Source organism: Aquarana catesbeiana, linkage group LG02 (genome assembly GCF_042186555.1).
Source record: "Aquarana catesbeiana isolate 2022-GZ linkage group LG02, ASM4218655v1, whole genome shotgun sequence".
NCBI lineage: Eukaryota > Metazoa > Chordata > Amphibia > Anura > Ranidae > Aquarana > Aquarana catesbeiana.
In genome coordinates this window covers 340074976-340088943 of record NC_133325.1, presented here as the reverse complement: position 1 = coordinate 340088943, position 13968 = coordinate 340074976, and the positions used below count along the sequence as shown (strand labels likewise).

Here is a 13968-nt window from a genome sequence, read left to right as displayed (position 1 = left end):
AAATTGCTCCACAGGAATGTGAAAGACTCATTGCCAGTTATTGCAAATGTTTGATTGCAGTTGTTGCCGCCAAGGGTGGCACAACCAATTATTAGGTTTAGGTGGCAAATACTTTTTCGCATAAAGCCAGGCAGGTTTGGACAGATTTTTTGCCTTAATAAATGAAACCATCAATTAAAAACTGCATTTTGTAATGACTCGGGTTATCTTTGTGTAATAATAACATTTGTTTGATGAGCTGAGTAATTTAAGTGTGACAAATATGCAAAAAAATTAAAAATCAGAAAGGGGGCAAATACGTTTTCACAGCATTGTATATCCTCTTCAAAAAGTATTTGTATTATTATTATAATACAGGATTTATATAGCGCCGACAGTTTACGCAGAGCTTTACAACTTGAGGGTAGACAGTACAAATACAATACACTTTAATACAGTAGGAATCAGAAGGCCCTACTCGTTAGAGTTTACAGTCTAAGAGGGATGGTCAGGAGATACAAGAGGTAATAACTGTGGGGGATGTGCTGATGGTGAAAATAAATGTGAAGTTGTTAGGTGGGGGCGAGATAGGCTTCTCTGAAGAGATGAGTTTTCAGGGATCGTCTGAAAGTAAACAAGGTAAGAGATAGTCAGACAGATTGGGGTAGAGCATTCCAGAGGATGGGAGAGGCTCAGAAGAAGTTCTGGAGGCAAGCATGGGATGAGATGACAAGGGAACTAGAAGGCAAGAGTTCTTGGGAGGAGCAATGAGGACGATTTGGTTGGTATTTGGAGACCAGGTTAGTGATGTAGCTGGGAGCCAGCTTGGGGATGGCTTTGTAAGTTATTGTTAGTATTTTGAATTTAACCACTTACCGACCAGCCACTGTATATATACGTCATTACTTTGAAGATGGATATCTCGGTAACGGCAGCAGCTGCTGCCACAACCGAGGTGTCTATCTTTAGGGCCGGCGGTTCTGTACACGATAATGGTGGTCTCTGCGGCGGGTCCACCGCGAGATCACCGTTATGGGTGGCGGGAGAGGTGCCACCCCCCCTCCTGGCGCTCTCCTGCGCCCTCCACCCCTTACCGAAGCCGTCGGTAGCGGGGGAGGCGATCGGGACCTGTCACTTCCTCAGTGTGGAGACGAGTGAGGCTAAGATGGCCCCCACCCATCTCCATACCATAGGACGGCTGAAGCGACGTCATTACGTCAGCTCCGCCCACTTGTCTTAAAGGCACAATTTTTTTTGTGTCATTTTTTTTAAACGACTTTTTTTTTTTGCATTAAAGTCTAAATATGAGATCTGAGGACTTTTTAACCCAGATCTCATATTTAAGAGGACCTGTCATGCTTTTTTCTATTACAAGGGATGTTTACATTCCTTGTAATAGGAATAAAAGTGATCCAAATTTAAAAAAAAAAACAAAAAAAAAAGAAAAAATAAAGTAAAATAAATAAGAAAAAAAAAAAATTTTTTTTAAAGCGCCCTGTCCCGACGAGCTCGTGCGCAGAAGCGAACGCATACGTGAGTAGTGCCCGCATATGAAAACAGTGGTCAAACCACACATGTGAGGTGTCGCCGCGACCGGTAGAGTAAGAGCAGTAATGCTAGCCCTAGACCTCCTCTGTAACACAAAACATGCAACCTGTAGAATTTTTTAAACGTCGCCTATGGAGATTTTTAAAGGTAAAAGTTTGACGCCATTCCGCGGGCGCAATTTTGAAGCGTGACATGTTGGGTATCAATTTACTTGGCGTAACATTATATTTCACAATATAAAAAAAAAATTGGGCTAACTTTACTGTTGTCTTATTTTTTTATTCAAAAATTGAATAAGTGAATTTTTTCCAAAAAAAAGTGCGCTTATAAGACCGCTGCGCAAATACAGTGCCAAAAAAAGTATTGCAATGACCTCCATTTTATTCTCTAGGGTGTTAGAAAAAAAACAATATATAATGTTTGGGGGTTCTAAGTAATTTTCTAGCAAAAAAACTTGTTTTAAACATGTAAACACCTAAAATCCAAAACGAGGCTGGTCTTTAAGTGGTTAATTAGTAGGTTGAGAGGCAGCCAATGGAGGGATTGGCAGAGAGGGGTAGCAGACGCTGAGCGGTTTGTAAGGTGGATGAGCCTGGCAGCAGTGTTCATGATGGATTGAAGGGGGGATAGCCTATTTAGGTGTAAGCCAATGAGGAGGGAGTTGCAGTAGTCGAGGCGAGAGATGACCAGGAAGTGGATTACAAGCTTTGTGGTGACATTGGTTAGGACGGGGCGTATCTTGGAGATGTTGCGGAGGTTGACACGACAAGCTTTGGACAGTGATTGGATGTGGGGCCGAAAGAATAGTTCAGAGTCCAGGGCTACACCTAGGACCTTGGCATGGGGGGATGGGTTGATAGTTGAGCCATTGATTTTGACAGAGAAATCAGGGGAAGTGGCACAGGGGGAGGAAATATCATGAGCTCGGTTTTGGATAGGAAGAGTTTGAGGAATTGATGTGACATCCAGCCTGATATGTCTGTTAGTAAGTTGGGGATGCGTGAGAAGACAGATGGAGTGAGTTAGGGGGGTGGAGAGGTAGATTTGGGTGTCGTCAGCATAGAGATGATATTGAAAGCCACGGGTGGCAATCAACTGACCCAGGGAGGAAGTGTAGATTGAGAAAAGGAGGTCCAAGGATGGAACCTTGGGGGACCCTTCCAGAGAAAGGAAGAAGAGAAGAGGAAGTAGAGTTGTGAGTGACACTAAAGGAGTGGTGGGATAGGTAGGATGAGAACCAACGAAGAATACAGTCATGGAGACCAAAGGAGTAGAGTTTTTTGAGGAGGGGGTGGTCCACTGTATCAAAGGCAGTAGAGAAGTCCAGGGGAAGTAGTACAGAATAGTGTCCTTTGGTTTTAGCCCTAAGTAGGTCGTTTGTGAGTTTAAGGAGAGCAGTTTCCATGGAGTGTTGAGGGCGAAATCCATGCTGGAGGGGATCAAGCAATTTGTTCATAGACAAATGGTCACTCAATCGGTTGTAGACCAGTCTTTCAAGGAGTTTGGCGGAGAGGGCTTTTCTAAGGATAGGGGTGACTAGTGCATGTTTTAGAGAGTTGGGGAAGATGCCAGAAGAGAGGGAGAGGGAGAAAACATGAGTTAGAGAGTGTAGAATAGAGTCAGAGGGTGAGGATCCAGGGAGCAGGTGGTTAGATGGGTGTTAGAAGAAAGTTTAGCAACCTCATTAATACTAGCAGGGTTGAATGAGGGAAAGTAATGATTGTACCTGTGGACATGGGTGTTGAGTGGGGGAGGTTTCTGTGCATTGGAGATCTCCTCACAAATTGTATCAATCTTATTTTTTAAGTGATTGGCGATCCCCTGGGCAGTGAGTGAGTTAGAGGATGGAGGCAGTGAAGGACAGAGTAGAGCATTAAAGGTAGAGAAGAGTTGATGGGGACTGGTTGATAATGTGTTAATGAGCGTGATAAAGTAGGTCTGTTTGGCAGTGTGGTGGCAGGAATAGTATTTTAAGAGGGCAGATTTATATTGGTTGAAGTCTTCCTGGGATTTAGTCTTATGACACAGATGCTCAAGAGCGTGGCTATGTTTTCTGAAACTTCTGGTGTTGTCTGTTTGCCCAGGGTTGTAGCGGTCGAGGCCTGATTCTGCATGTAGTGAGGGGGGCGAGCTTGTCTAGGGAGGATGAAAGTGAGCTGTTGTAGACGAAAGTGGCTAGGTTAGGGCAGGACAGGGATGAGATTTTGTCATAGAAGTGGTCAGTAGCAGAGTAGAGAAGGGTTGAGATGGTGAAGGTTTCTATGGGTAACTGTTGGAGGGAGAGGAGGTGGAAGACCAGGAGAGAGTTAAACTAATAAAGTGGTGATCAGAGATTGGGAGAGGATTGCTGGAGAGGTTGCACGGAGTGCACAGATAGGAGAATACAAGGTCAAGGGTGTTGCCCTTGAAGTAAGTAGGAGCCTGTATCCATTGCTTCAGGTCAAGAGATGAGATTAGACAGAGAAGTTTAGAAGTAGTAGTAGTTTTAGCATTAACAGAGATGTTGAAGTCGCCTAGAATGATTGTGGGGATTTCAGAAGAGAGAAAGTAGAGTAGCCAGGCAGAGAAGTCTTTCAGGAAGGTTGATAACGGTCCAGGGGGAAGGTAGATGACAGCAATTCTTAGAGAAACAGGTGGAAATAGACAAATACAATGAATGATTCCCACTCCACCTCTCTTCCTTCCATTGATCTGAGGGAATGAGTCCAGAGAAGGCCACCATAGGAGAGGGTAGCAGGAGAAGTAGTGTCGGTTTCATGAAGCCAGGTTTCGGTAATGGGAAGTAGAATAAAGGAATTTGGAATAAAGAGGTCGTGGAGGGCGGTGAGTTTGTTAAAGAACAGAGTGGGCATTTCAGAGGGCACAGGAGAAAGAGAGATTGGTTTCGGGAAAAAGAAGAAAAGAGACTAAGTTCTGTGCGTTGCGGCTGCTGCTTGAGGGTGTAAAAAGATGGGAGCATCAGGCAAAGAAAAATGGAGGGCAAGGGTTTGGGGATATGTCACCAGAGGTTAGGAGAAGCAGGAGGGTGAGGGAGGTAATGTGGGAGTGTAATTTACTGTATATGAAGGGACATGCCTCAGAGTCCTGGAGGTTTTATCGGTATATGGATGTAAAATTGGCAAGAGTTGGTAGGAGCAGTAATAAGGAGAGGACAGAAGGCAGGGTGATATGTACAGTATAAGCTGTGAAGTGGAGAAGGGTTGTGAAGGTAAGAGAGTTTGAGAAGAGAGGCTACAACTGCCAGAAGGAGTGGTAGAGAGCGCATGTTAGAGTGGAAGGAGAGCTGAATAGAGAGAAAGGGTCACCTACAACCTGTTAGGTGATTTCCAGTGTAGTTTGCAACGTATGTATGCTTCATGCAATCGATGGAGTCCAGAGCTTGAAGTGCATTTCACTTGTATAAAGAATCACTCAGAGAAAGAAGTCTTAAGGAAAGAACCCCCATCAACGTGCCCCCCCCCCCCCCCCCCAGCAACCTGCTGACCCCTTAAGGCTGCTCTAAATGTATACTGTTTTAAGGGTGGGGGTGGAAAGCATGGGGGTGTAGCATCAAACTTTTTATACCATTAATATTCCATACCTATGTACTCTGTTATTGTTAAAGTCACTTTAGAAATTTGACCACAGATTATTACTTTTATATTATCTGATTTCCTAATGGCTTTATCGCCAGGAGATGTACCAGAGTCTATTGATGTACAACAAGTGAGCACAGATATGCCTATTAAACTGCGCACAACTTCTGATAAAGGTACATGTGATAAAAGAGTTTCCTTATGCATTGATCTGAACATTACGCTTTTGCTGTGCTGTACGTCTAAAAGACTTCAAAACTGAACCAGGCTTTGCAGCTAAATTGTACAGTTATGTATGCCATTCATTTTTCTTTATACCACCATTGCCCCTCATTATTCTCTCCTGACAAATTCACTTTTATTCTACTATGTGCATGATAGCTTTAAAAAAAAGTGTATTAGATATAATATACTCATTTAGCTGTGCTTTTTCAACAGGGATGCATCCTAAATCAACTCTAGTGTCAAAATTGAGTACTTACTTGCCTTTCCAAAAGCACACATCTACCATAGGTAAAGAGCTATTCTACAGTATTTCTTTCCATGGAACAAGCTAACAATCGTGTGGTGGAAGGCAATGTCAGGTGGAAAATTTGTTTGTGTGTTTTAACCACACAGTCCAGATTTTGCACATTCTATCATGAATTCCAAAAAAAGATAACATGTACTTTGTAGGTGCCCCAAGGAGTAACACACAGGAAATTAACAGGGATGGTCGCTCCCCATATTACACTAATAATACCGTAGATAAAAGCTAGATAAAGATCAGCTAAAACTCAATAAGAATTCTTTTAGAATAAAGCAGCCAAGCCACATGACTTACAATCACATATTACATAAATATAAAAGAGTATGGGAGCAATAACTCTTAGCAGAATAAGTCTATTTCAAAGATGGCTATAACTCCTCGACATGTTTCTATGCCTACTTCTTTAGAACAACAATAGCTTCTACTTAAGAAAAAACATAATGATAAATATGTAATACATTGAAGTATGCGTAAATACATAAATAAGTATAACCAAACGTTGTAATAGAACCCAATACATACAAACATATGCAGATGGACATCACTTCAAAATATTCCCCTGTGGTGAAAGCCAGATTAAGCAAGGGGAGGCTAGTGGACCATCTGAGGTGCCTGTATACAAGTGTCCAACAGATGCAGATGTGGAGGGCATAAAGGATCCCAAGACTGAAAAACTGCACCAAATCTATGACAAACAATCCCCCCAAAAAAACATTAAGCTTTTTTTGTGGCCTAAAGCCAGGCTAAATGTACGTATCCAAGAAGGTCAAAACATACATACCTATATAGTACATTGGAAGCCCATGCAGTAGAAAGTGCCATTGTATCCGCAGCTAAAGGGAAGCAAAAAGAGTCGCAACCAAAGATGGGCTCAATACATATATGCCAGTATTCGTTTTCTGAAGCCCCACCAGATGTAGATTCCCTACGGTGACCATCGCCACTGTATTTCCAAGTAACATAGGCAAAGAAATGGAATATAGGTGAGTGGATCTGGTGTGACTAAAAAGGAAAGAGACACCAAAAAGAACCCCTACATAAGCTCAAAAGATAAACCTTTCCACCGCCGATGGAAAAGGAAAGAACATCTCATCCACCATATGTGCATGCTCACCCGCTGTTCACAAGCTGACAGAGAGACCCACAATAAATGCCCCCCTCGGAGTGCAGCAGCTCCGGGCTGATTTCCAGTGTGTGATGTCACTTTCGACCGGATGCATGCATGGGCAGCCAAAAGGGCCACCATGCATATGCAGCAGCTGCCAAAATGGCCGCCCTGCGCGCACACCACTAGGGCCCACGCACAAGCAGCCAAAATGTCCACCACACATGCACCATGTGGCACAGATGCCCGTGATGCCACAGTGAAGTCCCGTTAAGTCACCGTGCGTCAGAGGGGGGCAGGGTCACCGGGTGGCCCCGCCCCCCATTATTTAAGAACCGTCAAAAGAGGAGACGCGTCACACAGCGGGAGCCTCCCTCCATGCATCCATGGATGCGGAGCGGCCCGGAGAAGAAGATGAAGAAGAGAAGAAGATGAAGAAGAGAAGAAGATGAACAGAAGAGCGGGAGCCTCCCTCCATGCCATGGATGAGGAGCGACTCGAGGAGAAGAAGGGAAGAAGACGCCGTGGAGGAGATGCTGGACGAGAACACCGGAGGAAGAACCAGAAGAACCAGAAGAAGAAGATGAAGGAAGATAGAAGAAAGAAGAAGCATTTAAATAAAGGAATTGTCAAAAACTGTCTCTTGTCATTTTTAACATTTTTGACAGTTTTTTTGTGAAATGGTAGGGGTACTTTTGTACCCCCTTACCATTTCACACAGGGGGGAGGGCCGGGATCTGGGGGGGGCTTCCAGATTCCGATAAGCCCCCCACCCGCAGACCCCCACAACCACCGGCCAGAGTTGTGGAGATGAGGCCCTTGTCCTCATCAACATGGGGACAAGGTGTTTTGGGGAGCTACCCCAAAGCACCCTCCCAATGTTGAGGGCATGTGGCCTGGTACGGTTCAGGAGGGGGGACGCTCTCTCGTCCCCCCTCTTTTCCTGCGGCCTGCCAGGTTGCATGCACGGATAAGGGTCTGGTATGGATTTTTGGGGGGACCCCACGCCGTTTTTTTTTTTAATTTTCGATTTAGTCTTATGACACAGATGCTCAAGAGCGTTGCTATGTTTTCTGAGACTTCTGGTGTTGTCTGTTTGCCAGGGTTGTAGCGGTCGAGGCCTGATTCTGCATGTAGTGAGGGGGGCGAGCTTGTCTAGGGAGGATGAAAGTGAGCTGTTGTAGACGAAAGTGGCTAGGTTAGAGCAGGACAGGGATGAGATTTTGTCATAGAAGTGGTCAGTAGCAGAGTAGAGAAGGGTTGAGATGGTGAAGGTTTCTATGGGTAACTGTTGGAGGGAGAGGAGGTGGAAGACCAGGAGAGAGTTAAACTAATAAAGTGGTGATCAGAGATTGGGAGAGGATTGCTGGAGAGGTTGCACGGAGTGCACAGATAGGAGAATACAAGGTCAAGGGTGTTGCCCTTGAAGTGAGTAGGAGCCTGTATCCATTGCTTCAGGTCAAGAGATGAGATTAGACAGAGAAGTTTAGAAGTAGTAGTAGTTTTAGCATTAACAGAGATGTTGAAGTCGCCTAGAATGATTGTGGGGATTTCAGAAGAGAGAAAGTAGAGTAGCCAGGCAGAGAAGTCTTTCAGGAAGGTTGATAACGGTCCAGGGGGAAGGTAGATGACAGCAATTCTTAGAGAAACAGGTGGAAATAGACAAATACAATGAATGATTCCCACTCCACCTCTCTTCCGTCCATTGATCTGAGGGAATGAGTCCAGAGAAGGCCACCATAGGAGAGGGAAGCAGGAGAAGTAGTGTCGGTTTCATGAAGCCAGGTTTCGGTAATGGCAAGTAGAATAAAGGAATTTGGAATAAAGAGGTCGTGGAGGGCAGTGAGTTTGTTAAAGAACAGAGTGGGCATTTCAGAGGGCACAGGAGAAAGAGATTGGTTTCGGGAAAAAGAAGAAAAGAGACTAAGTTCTGTGCGTTGCGGCTGCTGCTTGAGGGTGTAAAAAGATGGGAGCATCAGGCAAAGAAAAATGGAGGGCAAGGGTTTGGGGATATGTCACCAGAGGTTAGGAGAAGCAGGAGGGTGAGGGAGGTAATGTGGGAGTGTAATTTACTGTATATGAAGGGACATGCCTCAGAGTCCTGGAGGTTTTATCGGTATATGGATGTAAAATTGGCAAGAGTTGGTAGGAGCAGTAATAAGGAGAGGACAGAAGGCAGGGTGATATGTACAGTATAAGCTGTGAAGTGGAGAAGGGTTGTGAAGGTAAGAGAGTTTGAGAAGAGAGGCTACAACTGCCAGAAGGAGTGGTAGAGAGCGCATGTTAGAGTGGAAGGAGAGCTGAATAGAGAGAAAGGGTCACCTACAACCTGTTAGGTGATTTCCAGTGTAGTTTGCAACGTATGTATGCTTCATGCAATCGATGGAGTCCAGAGCTTGAAGTGCATTTCACTTGTATAAAGAATCACTCAGAGAAAGAAGTCTTAAGGAAAGAACCCCCATCAACGTGCCCCCCCCCAGCAACCTGCTGACCCCTTAAGGCTGCTCTAAATGTATACTGTTTTAAGGGTGGGGGTGGAAAGCATGGGGGTGTAGCATCAAACTTTTTATACCATTAATATTCCATACCTATGTACTCTGTTATTGTTAAAGTCACTTTAGAAATTTGACCACAGATTATTACTTTTATATTATCTGATTTCCTAATGGCTTTATCGCCAGGAGATGTACCAGAGTCTATTGATGTACAACAAGTGAGCACAGATATGCCTATTAAACTGCGCACAACTTCTGATAAAGGTACATGTGATAAAAGAGTTTCCTTATGCATTGATCTGAACATTACGCTTTTGCTGTGCTGTACGTCTAAAAGACTTCAAAACTGAACCAGGCTTTGCAGCTAAATTGTACAGTTATGTATGCCATTCATTTTTCTTTATACCACCATTGCCCCTCATTATTCTCTCCTGACAAATTCACTTTTATTCTACTATGTGCATGATAGCTTTAAAAAAAAGTGTATTAGATATAATATACTCATTTAGCTATGCTTTTTCAACAGGGATGCATCCTAAATCAACTTTAGTGTCAAAATTGAGTACTTACTTGCCTTTCCAAAAGCACACATCTACCATAGGTAAAGAGCTATTCTACAGTATTTCTTTCCATGGAACAAGCTAACAATCGTGTGGTGGAAGGCAATGTCAGGTGGAAAATTTGTTTGTGTGTTTTAACCACACAGTCCAGATTTTGCACATTCTATCATGAATTCCAAAAAAAGATAACATGTACTTTGTAGGTGCCCCAAGGAGTAACACACAGGAAATTAACAGGGATGGTCGCTCCCCATATTACACTAATAATACCGTAGATAAAAGCTAGATAAAGATCAGCTAAAACTCAATAAGAATTCTTTTAGAATAAAGCAGCCAAGCCACATGACTTACAATCACATATTACATAAATATAAAAGAGTATGGGAGCAATAACTCTTAGCAGAATAAGTCTATTTCAAAGATGGCTATAACTCCTCGACATGTTTCTATGCCTACTTCTTTAGAACAACAATAGCTTCTACTTAAGAAAAAACATAATGATAAATATGTAATACATTGAAGTATGCGTAAATACATATATAAGTATAACCAAACGTTGTAATAGAACCCGATACATACAAACATATGCAGATGGACATCACTTCAAAATATTCCCCTGTGGTGAAAGCCAGATCAAGCAAGGGGAGGCTAGTGGACCATCTGAGGTGCCTGTATACAAGTGTCCAACAGATGCAGATGTGGAGGGCATAAAGGATCCCAAGACTGAAAAACTGCACCAAATCTATGACAAACAATCCCCCCAAAAAAACATTAAGCTTTTTTTTGTGGCCTAAAGCCAGGCTAAATGTACGTATCCAAGAAGGTCAAAACATACATACCTATATAGTACATTGGAAGCCCATGCAGTAGAAAGTGCCATTGTATCCACAGCTAAAGGGAAGCAAAAAGAGTCGCAACCAAAGATGGGCTCAATACATATATGCCAGTATTCGTTTTCTGAAGCCCCACCAGATGTAGATTCCCTACGGTGACCATCGCCATTGTATTTCCAAGTAACATAGGCAAAGAAATGGAATATAGGTGAGTGGATCTGGTGTGACTAAAAAGGAAAGAGACACCAAAAAGAACCCCTACATAAGCTCAAAAGATAAACCTTTCCACCGCCGATGGAAAAGGAAAGAACATCTCATCCACCATATGTGCATGCTCACCCGCTGTTCACAGGCTGACAGAGAGACCCACAATAAATGCCCCCCTCGGAGTGCAGCAGCTCCGGGCTGATTTCCAGTGTGTGATGTCACTTTCGACCGGATGCATGCATGGGCAGCCAAAAGGGCCACCATGCATATGCAGCAGCTGCCAAAATGGCCGCCCTGCGCGCACACCACTAGGGCGCACGCACAAGCAGCCAAAATGTCCACCACACATGCACCATGTGGCACAGATGCCCCATATCTGGGAAGGGGGGAAGCCCAGCACCACTCAGAATGCATGAACCTGGTCGGAGAGCCACCAAAGCACCCATCCCCACCTAGACAGGCACAAAGGAGAGGAAGCACAACAGACAGAGGTAACAGCACATAGGGTCCAAAGGACCCCCAAAAAAGCCACCAGGAAACCCCCAACAAAGCAGCGGAAGGGGAGAGCCTAACAAACCAAAAACACACCTAGACCAGGCCAAATCACCAGACAGATCCACAACCCCCAGCCACACCACAGCCCCTTTACACAGCAACCAGCTAACCAGAGCACCAAAACAAGCACATCCAGTCTCTTTTGAAAGAACCCACAACCCCACATTGGTTGAACTAGATGAACTTGTGTATTTTTTCAACCAGACTAACTATGTAACTATGTAACTCAAACCCCAATATGGGATGGGCCCACAAGGGACACGATGGAACAAAGTGTGCCATCCTCATCGCAAGCACCCCCCTTACAAAATCTCAAACATCCGCAAAAGAAAAACATGGGGTACCCCAGCACCCACCCTACCAGGAAATCACAAAAAGATCACAATGATGAATACCATGATCCCTAAAGCCATATCCTTAACTCAAACAACCGCCACCACACAACAACCATTATATATATATATATATATATATATATATATATATATATATATATATATATATATATATATTGGTTGTTGTGTGGTGGCAATTGTTTGAGTTAAGGATTTGGCTTTAGGGATCATGGTATTCATCATTGTAATCTTATATATATATATATAGTCAGAGTCTTAGAGTGAGAAAGTGATACTCCTAAGTAGGGATGAGCTTCGAGTTCGAGTCGACTGGAACATCGGCTGTTTGCAAGTTCGCCGAACAGCGAACAATTTGGGGTGTTCGCGGCAAATTCGAATGCCGCTGAACACCCTTTAAAAGTCTATGGGAGAAATCAAAAGTGCTAATTTTAAAGGCTTATATGCATGGTATTGTCATAAAAAGTGTTTGGGGACCTGGGTCCTGCCGCAGGGGACATGTATCAATGCAAAAAAAAAGTTTTAAAAATAGACGTTTTTTCGGGAGCAGTGATTTTAATAATGCTTAAAGTGAAACAATAAAAGTGTAATATCCCTTTAAATTTCGTAGCTGGGGGGTGTCTATACCATGCCTGTAAAGGGGCGCATGTTTCCCATGTTTAGACCAGTCTGACAGCAAAATGACAATTCAAAGGAAAAAAAGTCATTTAAAACTACTCGCGACTATTAATGCATTGCCGGTCCGACAATACACATAGAAGTTCATTGATAAAAACGGCATGGGAATTCCCCACAGGGGAACCCCGAACCAAAATTTAAAAAAATAAATGACGTGGGGGGTCCCCCTAAATTCCATACCAGGCCCTTCAGGTCTGGTATGGATATTAAGGGGAACCCCGGCCAAAATTTTTTTTAAAAATGACATGGGGGGTCCCCCTAATTTCCATACCAGGCCCTTCAGGTCTGGTATGGATATTAAGGGGAACCCCGCGCCAAAATTAAAAAAAAAAAACGACGTGGGGTCCCCCCAAAAATCCATACCAGACCCTTATCCGAGCACGCAACCTGGCAGGCTGCAGGAAAAGAGGGGGGATGAGAGAGCGCCCCCCCTTCCTGAACTGTACCAGGCCTCCATGGCATGGAGGGAGGCTCCCGCTCTTCTCTTCATCTTCTTCTCTTCTTCATCTTCTTCTCTTCTTCATCTTCTTCTCCGGCCGCTCCGCATCCATGGACGCATGGAGGGAGGCTCCCGCTGTGTGACGCGTCTCCTCTTCTGACGGTTCTTAAATAACGGGGGGCGGGACCACCCGGTGACCCCGCCCCCCTCTGACACACGGGGACATGACGGGACTTCCCTGTGGCATTCCCCGTGATGCCACAGTGAAGTCCCGTCAAGTCACCGTGCGTCAGAGGGGGGCGGGGTCACCGGGTGGCCCCGCCCCCCATTATTTAAGAACCGTCAAAAGAGGAGACGCGTCACACAGCGGGAGCCTCCCTCCATGCATCCATGGATGCGGAGCGGCCCGGAGAAGAAGATGAAGAAGAGAAGAAGATGAAGAAGAGAAGAAGATGAACAGAAGAGCGGGAGCCTCCCTCCATGCCATGGATGAGGAGCGACTCGAGGAGAAGAAGGGAAGAAGACGCCATGGAGGAGATGCTGGACGAGAACACCGGAGGAAGAACCAGAAGAACCAGAAGAAGAAGATGAAGGAAGATAGAAGAAAGAAGAAGCATTTAAATAAAGGAATTGTCAAAAACTGTCTCTTGTCATTTTTAACATTTTTGACAGTTTTTTTGTGAAATGGTAGGGGTACTTTTGTACCCCCTTACCATTTCACACAGGGGGGAGGGCCGGGATCTGGGGGGGGCTTCCAGATTCCGATAAGCCCCCCACCCGCAGACCCCCACAACCACCGGCCAGAGTTGTGGAGATGAGGCCCTTGTCCTCATCAACATGGGGACAAGGTGTTTTGGGGAGCTACCCCAAAGCACCCTCCCAATGTTGAGGGCATGTGGCCTGGTACGGTTCAGGAGGGGGGGCGCTCTCTCGTCCCCCCTCTTTTCCTGCGGCCTGCCAGGTTGCATGCACGGATAAGGGTCTGGTATGGATTTTTGGGGGGACCCCACGCCGTTTTTTTTTTTAATTTTCGACGCGGGGTTCCCCTTAAAATCCAGGTCTGGTGTGGAATTTAGTGGGACCCCCCACATAATTTTTTTTTTTTAATTTTG

General features: G+C 44.6%; 1 protein-coding gene across 50 annotated transcripts in view; it reads left to right on the top strand.

The window, feature by feature from the left end:
- Positions 1 to 13968, top strand: part of ABI3BP (ABI family member 3 binding protein) — a 496221-nt gene that overhangs the window by 288193 nt on the left and 194060 nt on the right. For 46 of the 50 annotated variants that reach the window (XM_073614901.1, XM_073614909.1, XM_073614887.1 and 43 more), the window contains 4 exons: positions 5201 to 5278; positions 5541 to 5615; positions 9418 to 9495; positions 9758 to 9832. In XM_073614901.1, the coding sequence (XP_073471002.1) occupies positions 5201 to 5278; positions 5541 to 5615; positions 9418 to 9495; positions 9758 to 9832 (306 nt within the window). The remainder of the gene's footprint in view (positions 1 to 5200; positions 5279 to 5540; positions 5616 to 9417; positions 9496 to 9757; positions 9833 to 13968) is intronic. The other 4 variants (XM_073614906.1, XM_073614900.1, XM_073614922.1 and 1 more) reach the window with 2 other exon arrangements.